The sequence below is a fragment of the Empidonax traillii genome, unplaced genomic scaffold, assembly GCF_003031625.1.
Source record: "Empidonax traillii isolate 1590-97213 ecotype Southwest subspecies unplaced genomic scaffold, ASM303162v1 scaffold1935:size48431, whole genome shotgun sequence".
Lineage (NCBI taxonomy): Eukaryota > Metazoa > Chordata > Aves > Passeriformes > Tyrannidae > Empidonax > Empidonax traillii.
In genome coordinates this window covers 8,562-17,191 of record NW_020957128.1, presented here as the reverse complement: position 1 = coordinate 17,191, position 8,630 = coordinate 8,562, and the positions used below count along the sequence as shown (strand labels likewise).

General features: G+C 44.8%; 1 protein-coding gene across 4 annotated transcripts in view; it reads left to right on the top strand.

Annotated features, from left to right (window-relative positions):
* Window positions 1–8,630, top strand: part of IFNAR2 (interferon alpha and beta receptor subunit 2) — an 11,590-nt gene that overhangs the window by 504 nt on the left and 2,456 nt on the right. Inside the window, exons 1-8 of one of the 4 annotated variants that reach the window (XM_027909056.1) lie at window positions 22–75; window positions 1,255–1,351; window positions 3,955–3,996; window positions 4,312–4,441; window positions 4,760–4,929; window positions 6,063–6,235; window positions 6,461–6,623; window positions 7,323–7,441. In XM_027909056.1, coding sequence (XP_027764857.1) covers window positions 1,309–1,351; window positions 3,955–3,996; window positions 4,312–4,441; window positions 4,760–4,929; window positions 6,063–6,235; window positions 6,461–6,623; window positions 7,323–7,441 — 840 coding nt within the window. In that variant the 5' untranslated portion in view covers window positions 22–75; window positions 1,255–1,308. Of the gene's footprint in view, window positions 1–21; window positions 76–1,254; window positions 1,352–3,954; window positions 3,997–4,311; window positions 4,442–4,759; window positions 4,930–6,062; window positions 6,236–6,460; window positions 6,624–7,322; window positions 7,442–8,630 lie in introns of those variants that run through there. The other 3 variants (XM_027909055.1, XM_027909058.1, XM_027909057.1) reach the window with 3 other exon arrangements.

The window sequence follows — 8,630 nt, the reverse complement described above, 5'->3', positions numbered from 1 at the left end:
CCCTCCAGGAGCCACTTGAGATTCCAAGAGTGGGATAGTTGTTATTCCTGACAGCATGGCCAGCGAGGATCCAAGGTATGTAAATCCAACCCCGCTCCTGGAGTGCTTGGAACGTGGCCTGGATTAATTGCAGGGATTAACACATAAAGGAAATAACTTGTTAAATGAATTCAAGGTCCTCAAGGCTTTCTCCTCATGGGAGAATTGTGAACCACCTGGAAAATCCCACCCTGCAGGTGCAGCTGTTGTTTAAATGCTTCTCATGCTTGAATGAATTAATGAAAGGAACCAAAGTGAAGGACAAGAACGTTCTCTTTGTCTGTGGAATTAAGATTGTCAGTTGTACAGGTGCAAGTTCCCAACGTTCAGCCAGAGAATTCCTCCAGCTGGGCCAGAACTTGGAGCACAGGAAGATTGACTGCTCAGATAAGGGGTTCTTTTAATTCATTTTATTTTAACAGGTGGATTATATACTGTGTTAATATATGGGTGTGTAAACATAAGTTTGACCATAATATGCTCTGTCATGATTTTCAATTTTAAGATGTTTGTTTTGCAGAGAAAATAATTTCAGTTGTATTTTCAAAAAATTCTAAATAAAAAGCAATTTATTTTTGTTAAACTTGGGGAGGGGATTCTTTAGAAATAGTTGTACCCTTGCCCAGCTAATTCAAAACCAGATCCTGTGAATATTAATACCCTGAGGATATTAAATAGAGTAGAATAATAATATTGAAGAGGAGGAATATTTTAATAGGTCTTATGCATTAAGAATTGTAATATAAATTCCTAACTTCTTTATAATTAATTTTTCTTTCCTCATCTACTCTCTTTCTGGGAACACTTTTTGCAAGTGATGAGTTCATGTATTGTTTCAAACAAAGTCAAGCAGTGTTTATCTTCATTGTATTTACAAAGTTGGAGTGAGTGGCATAAAATTTCCAGATGTTCTCTTAATGCAGAATTAATACAAATAATCATACAGTGGTTTCTGTCTTTATCTGAAGTGGTAAGAGCCCTTTTCATGTTAAAAAAAGGAAGTGCTCTTGCCATAAAATTGACTAAAATTGTCATAAAATTTTAAGGATGGTGGTCCTCCCCCAAAGCTGTAACTCTTTCAGTACCACTGTCCTCTCCCAGACACTGGAGAGGTTAAAATAACTGTATATAGGTGTTGGTTTATTTATTACTTTACTGGGATGATTTACTAGGATGAGTTGCTGAATGTGATTTTTTTTTCTCATGTATTTGTAGGTACAGAAGCAAAATGTTTGTTTGCCAAGCAGGAGGGGCTGTTTGTTAACATCCATGGGAACCCTGATGGATGTGCCAATGCCTTTCTATCAGCTTGGTGAGTACCTGAACCCTAACCCAAACCATTCCGTGGTGCAGCCTCTCTGAAGGTCCAGGGAATAGTTGGACACGTTGGGTTTCACTCCTTCCTTAATTTTTTCAGCACTCCTTGGTTTCTGGATTAGCATTTTAGCAGGTAAAACATAGTTTGCCTGAGCTGTAGTTGTGGTGAGAAGGTGGCTTCTTAGAATCATTTAATTGTGTAAAACTAGTGAGATCATCATCGCAGAATCCCGGACTGGTTTTGGCTGGGAGGGACCTCAAAGCCCATCCAGTACCACCCCTGCCATGGGCAGGGACACCTTCCACCAGCACAGGCTGCTCCAAGCCCCGTCCAACCTGGCCTGGGACACTTCCAGGGATGACTAAAAACTCCAGGATGGGAAAGAAGATTCCCCCCTCAGTTCACAAACCGTCTCCATTTCCCCAGTCTTGGTTTTTCTCAGTTATTTGGTGGAAGGGGCGTTTTCTTATCCGTGTCTCTTATGTAACAGTGTAACATAAACAGTTTTGCAACTGTTCAACTTTCTGTGCTGAACATGTTTGTTGAAACAAAGTTCAGAGGCCGTTTGAACTCCAGCTGGACGGGATTTGATGTCGGTGGGAAGAGGCATTGAAACATTAAATATGGACAGAACAGAGAAACGTTTTTGTCAGCAGGAACTACACCGGCAAGGCAGCTGGCACTGATGATTACAGATCTGAGCTTGTGGCAGCTAAAGAATACTAACAGTTAAAACTTTGCTTTGTTAGTCATCCCCACTGGATGCTTTTTCACATGTAGGTGATCTGTTACTACCTGGAAAGAAATCAATTATTCTTCTTCTAACTGCAGTTCTCTAAGGGGATGTTACTGTTCAGTCTTAACGTTGATGAACAATTGCAAGGGCGAGAAAGAGGATATCTGTGGTTTGAATGGCAAAACGAAACTGCAGAGACGAGTTTCCTGCCCTGTGGGAATATAAATTTCCTGCATGTGCAACTCAAGTTTGCTGCTTGATGTCTTTACATCTCATTTCAGAAGGGCTGCTGGGGGCACAGCCTGATTGGTGAGACACACTGATCACAGACACCTGGCTGAGTGTCCTTCCCAAGTGATTTCAGCAGGTGGCCCAGGTGGATTTGTGTGTTCTGGGTGAGCCATCACTCAGGAAAGGGCAGTTCTTAAGGCACTTCTCTGTGGCCACAGAGAATCTGTGCAGAGATCTCTTAAATGAATCCAGTAGGAAATGCTTGCTTTCCTCTTCCAGTTCTCTCTGCAAAAAGTAACCAAAGATCATGACATAGGTGCATTAATCCCCAAGGAAATCCTCCCAGCACGTGGGTTCCCACTGACACACAACTCCTCCCAATCCCCTCCACCAGGAATTTGTGTTCTGGTTCTGTGTTTCACAAACTCAGGAGCTGAATCCAGGGATCCCTTCCGACCTCAACCACTGTGTGATAGTCCTGTCCTAACCATTATTTGTGGGTCTCCATAAATGGTTTTATTTTTTAATGTATGTCCCAGAGTTCTGTTCTCTTTTCACAGTCGTTCTTACCGTGGTACATCTTGTTAATAGGTCAGGTCAAGATAAGAGAGTTTTAGGGAAGATAATGAAGTAACTTGGCCGATTTGTCCATGGAATTCATCTAAAGCATGAGAAAAAACGTGTTTGAAATTATAGTAGTAACTTCTTTGGTCAACTGAGTGTGGGAGTTGGCATCTCATGAGTCAGAGGAATCACCACAAAATGCCTTAAAATGGAGACAGGAAGTTTTGATTGGCTGCACTCAGCAAGCAAAGGGAGGCTGGAGGAGCTTGAGGAAAAGAAAAACTAGAAAGGTCAAACAGAACAATAATTTCCAGAGTGTTTGAAAGCACCACATTGAAAAGACAGGAATGATCAAAGACTGGGTTGTCAAGGAAAAAAGCTGGATACAGTGAGACCCTGGGGGAATGAGCAGTCTCTTAGGAAGCTTATGCAGGAGGATGAAGAAGCCTCTGGAATATCAGGATTGCCCAGAGAAGCTGTGGCTGCCCCTGGATCCCTGGAAGTGTCCCAGGCCAGGTTGGACGGGGCTTGGAGCACCCTGGGCTGGTGGAAGGTGTCCCTGCCCAGGGCAGGGGTGGCACCGGATGGGCTTTAAGGCCCTTCCAACCCAAACCATCCTGTGATTCTCCAATCCATGGGGGTGATTCCAGCAGTTACAGAATCTCTTCCCAGCTCAGCTCTAAAATCCCTGTCATGACTCGAAGTGGTGTTTATCAGACAGAGTGAGGGACCTGGGGTACAGTCAGAGCCCTCTGAGACAGTATTTGACAGGAACATCTTGGGTGTGTTGGTTCACCCCGAGTTTTGAAGCCCACCTGGAGGGATCAGCACAGGCCTGAACACAGTGGAGTGATCCAAGGACAGCTCCTTGGAGCCCTGCATTAATGACAGGGATCAGTTCTCCCAGGCTCTGCAGGAGGGAAGTGTGGAGGAAAGTAGGAGGAAGATGTGAAAGAAGGTAACAGTGCCACTGAGGGAACACTGGGTGTGTTGCAGTGAGCACTGGCAGTAGTTAGTGACATCCTGCAGACACACAAGTGCATTAACTCCAGGTTTCAATTTCCAGCGTGCCTCAGCTTTCTGTCTGCAGCTGTTTGCAGCTCGCCTGGTAAGAGTTTTTATCATCTTTCAAGTGCTTTTCCTAACACATTTCATAGCTTGCACACCCTCACCGAGCTCCATTTTAAAACATCATGCTTTTTGAAGGAGGAACTTGATAGAAATGTAGCCCAGGAGCAGCGTCCCTTGCACTGCTGTGTCTGTTGTGCTGAACTCTGTCCTCTGGGTGCTTTATTGCTCTGGGGGCACATACTGAGCTGCTCTGATTGGGTTTGTTTAGTAGAATTGTTGCAGTCTCACACTTGCTTGCCATCATTTTGGTGTGTTGTTTGTTGGTTTGTTTGTGTCGTTTTTTCTTTTCTAGAAAGAATTCTGGGAGGGCCTCCCTACAACCTGCAGATGAAGTCGCGCAATTTCCAGCACATTCTGTCCTGGCAGGCCAGGAATGACCCAGCTGTGCCAACATCCTACAGCGTGCTGTACAGACACCACGGGCAAGTCTAGAAAATAAGGCACAAATTCAGCTTTTGCTGTTTAGTGACTCAAATAGGAGGCAGGTGGTGGAGTGCCCAGCCCTGGAGGTGCCCAAGGCAGGCCTGGCCGTGGCACTCAGTGCTCTGGGCTGGGGACAAGGTGGGGATGGGGCACAGGGGGATCCATGGGCTGGGAGGGCTTTTCCAGCCTCAGGGATTTTGGGATTCTGTGAAAGTAGTAAGGCTGAGGTTTTCTTGCTTTTTCACTGAGAAATGCTTTCCCCCCCACTCCTGTGCTTTCCTGTGTCAGAATTCAGATTGTTTTGTCCTTTTTGACAGGAACTCGAACTGGACAACTGCCAGGCAGTGCTCAGGCACTGCTCAGCTCTCCTGTGACCTGACAGAGGATTTCAAACACAGGTCCTCTGACTACTATGTGTTTGTTCAGAGCATCGAAGGACCTGAGGTGTTCAATTCTTCCATGCTGCATTTTGCACCATTGAGTCAGAGTAAGTTCTCTGTCTGCATAGCTCATTTTAGAGGTTTTTCTCAACAGCTGATTTATAAATTATATTCTGCCCTTGCAGTGAGACTCCAAACTAAGTGGATCAGTGGCTATTTGTATATTATATAAGTCACTTACAGACCTAATTTTTTTCAAAATTAGTGCTGATACTAGTTCTGATAAACGGACTCGAAATTAAAAATCTGGTTTTGAAATAAAATACATAAATGTAAATATAAAGGAAATAGCATTGTGTCAAGTATTGCCAAACACAAAGTAAAAATCTCTGAAGTGCAAAAGATACATAACTTAAAAATAAAAACAAATTGGTTTTATGTCTTGGAATAGTTATATAAAGGTTGGAGGATCATGGAGGAGAAACAGGTCACGTTCCCCCTGAATTCAGCCCAGAGGCAGCTGCTGTGGCCACTTCAGGCTCGGAAATGTGGGCAGATTGGAGGGGATGAGGAGAATGGGCACAACTGGAACTGAGGGGGTTGAGAACATCCCTGAGGAGGAGACCTGGAGCCCCTCAGCACTGGGTTTGGTAGAAAGGATTGGACAAGGGGAATGGCCTTAGGCTGGAGGAGGGCAGGGTTAGATGGGATACTAGGAATAAATTCTTCCCTGGGAGGGTGGGCAGGCCCTGGCACAGGTTGGGCAGAGAAGCTGTGGCTGCCCCTGGATCCCTGGAAGTGTCCCAGGCCAGGTTGGACGGGGCTTGGAGCACCCTGGGCTGGTGGAAGGTGTCCCTGCCCATGGCAGGGGGTGGCACTGGGTCCATCCAACCTTTAAGGTCCCTCCCAACCCAAACCATCTGGGATTCTATTCAGTGCATGAACCTCAGCTTTTCTCTCAGGTAGATACAAAGGTCAGATCTCTGTGAAGCTGAAGCAAAACCTCTGACCCCTTTCTGCTTCTTCCCTCCCCTCTAGTCCTTTCTGGGTTTAAAATCTAGTCCTGTGGGAAATTATAATTTGACTCTGGGAGTTAAATGTTCCAAGGCCTTGTGGAATTCCAGCAGTGGCATACTCTGGAATCTTAGTCAGCTCCATGTCCATCACCAAAATACAGTTGGTACTGAATATATAATGTATAGTTTTTCCATCATTTTTGCCCTTTCTTGTTTTTCCATAGCATCCCTGGGACCACCAGAAGTTAATATCACTCCTTGTCTAAACTGCATCAATGTCACCATAAAGCTGCCACCCTCTCACTACAGAGAAAAGGGAAAGCTGCTCTCTTTAATTGATATCTATGAAGAGCTTGATTATGTAATAACACTGAAATCACAAGGTGGACAGCATAAGGTAAAGAACTTTGGGGTTTATTTGTGCTTTAGGGGAGAAACAAAGAAAGCAAAAAATGGTGAGCAGGTCCCCAATGCAAATATGGGAGTGGAAGCAAAAGAAAACATAGAAATGTGTCTTCTTAGAAGAAAGAGAGTGGCCAGCATGGTCTGGGAGGTCTGGGAGGGTGACCAGGGATCTCTTTTTAGGCCAAACTGACTTTAAAACATCGACTTTCATTGGCAGATGCCACGGGAGAAAACCACTGAAGAAGTTTTTAGTACTGTCATTGAGGAATTGTATCCAAGTCGGAATTACTGTGTGTCTGTTGAGGTCACTGCATCCCTGAACAAAAATTCCATCCCCTCGCCCTGGAAATGTGTCCCTTCAGACTCGATGGCTCGACCAGGTAACTGTGCTGGCAGGGGTTGTCTGGATGGATGGTGTGGGGAGATTTACAACTCAGTCCTGAAAAATGATAGGTGATACAGAATCCTGGAATATCCTCAGCTTGGAGGGACCCCCGAGGATCACCCAGTGCCACCCCAGTCCCTGCCCCAGGACACCCCAACACTCCCCCCTGTCCCTCAGAGCGTTGCCCAAAGGCTCCTGGAGCTCTGGCAGCCTTGGGGCCGTGCCCACTGCCCTGGGGAGCCTGGGCAGTGCCAACCACCCTCTGGGGGAAGAACCTTGTGCTGAGCTCCAACCTGAGCCTGCCCTGGCACAGCTCCAGCCCTTCCCTGGCTCCTGTCCCTGTCCCAGCCAGCAGAGGTGGGACCTCAGTGTCAGAGAGAAAGGACCTTCCAAAAGATTAACCCTGTGAGGATTTGGAAGTGGAATATAAAACCCCACCCACCCTGGGGCAACAAATCTCTTGGCAGTCCTGTGAGCCCCACAAACCTCCACTCACTGCAAAATGATCAAAGATGGTGTCATTTCTTTTTTAATTCCTGAATCTAATCTGAGGTTTGGTCTTGTTTTGACTTTGACTTTCAGAGGTCCCTTCTAACCAAAATTAATTCTCCACAGCTGTTGTGAATGTGGAGGATGAAATGTGGTCATGGTGCCCTTCATGCACTTGTGTTTATTTATTGTTTTTCCTCCCCAGGTTATCATGTAGCTTCAGTGGCAAGTGCTGTGTGTGTCTTACTGGTAATAGCTGCTGCCTTGAAGTGTCTGCATGCAGGAGGTTATTTTCTTCAAAGCAAATCACTGCCACATGCCTTGGTATGTAATAACTCTGGGATTTAACCTTTCTGGTTGGGAGGAGGAATTTTACCTCCTCGAATTTCTAATCCTGTGCATTAGGTGCAAGTTATGTAAGAACACAGAATGTTTACTTTGCAGTTTGTTTGATTTATCTCTGTCAAAGATAATCTGCAGGCTGCTAAGTCTTGTCTGATCTTAAAAACAAATATTCAGTCTTTCTCAAAACCATTCATTTTCTCCTTCTGTGATGTTACCAACAGAGATAGAGAATCACCCCCTACTGCTGGTACTTGTCAGGAATACCCTGCCCAGTTCTGGTCCCCACAGCACAACGAAGATGTGGACAGACTGGAGAGGGTCCAGAGCAGGGCCCTGGGAGGAGAGGCTGGAGGAGGAATTGGGCCACTGTTTTGAATAAAATAATCCCTCTTTTTCTGTGACCAAGTGTTCTGGCCCTTGAGGAAGCCAGTCCTGAGCCAGCTAATCTTTGATTTTCACAGGAGAGACTGAACTGCCACTAGATCTCAAGCAGAAATGTTTCAATCCGTCTTTGCTTGCTTGTTTTATTTTTATAGTCTTAGAAAGAGACCAGTTTATTTTACATTTAATTCTGTGGGGGTTTTTAGCAGAAATGTTTTCCATTTTCTGCAAACATACCCAGAGCAGGTTGGTCTCACCTTTTTCTAAGACTTTTTGCCTCATTTCTATTCTTTGCTGTGTCATTACCTTCACAACCCTAGAAGTGCAGAACATGACTTTGCCAAGCAGTGTCTAAGGTTTATTTATTTATTTATTTACTTACTTATTTATTTGTCAACATTTTCCCTCAATGCTTTGGATATTAAATAATCCTCTGAAGTGCAGGGAGAAAATGGGGCTTGGGATGTCAAAATTGCTTCAAATAGTAATTTCTAAAGGACAATAAAATGGATCAGGTAGCTGCAAGAGCTCAGACAGATTTGCAAGACTTGGCTCAGGTTAAAGATGTGTTTCTAAAATGAGTTTTTAGTCTTAGAAAGAGACCTCAGAAATTAGAATTAAATCATTACATACCTGACATTGGCACTATTGTCATTTGTTTCTGTGGCTGCCCAGTGTGCCTGGATTTGTAGTGAAGGCTGTCGTGTTTTGGCTTTAAACTGAAACAGAGTAGGGTCAGATGGGATATTGGGAAGGAATTGCTGGCTGGGAGGGTGGGCAGGCCCTG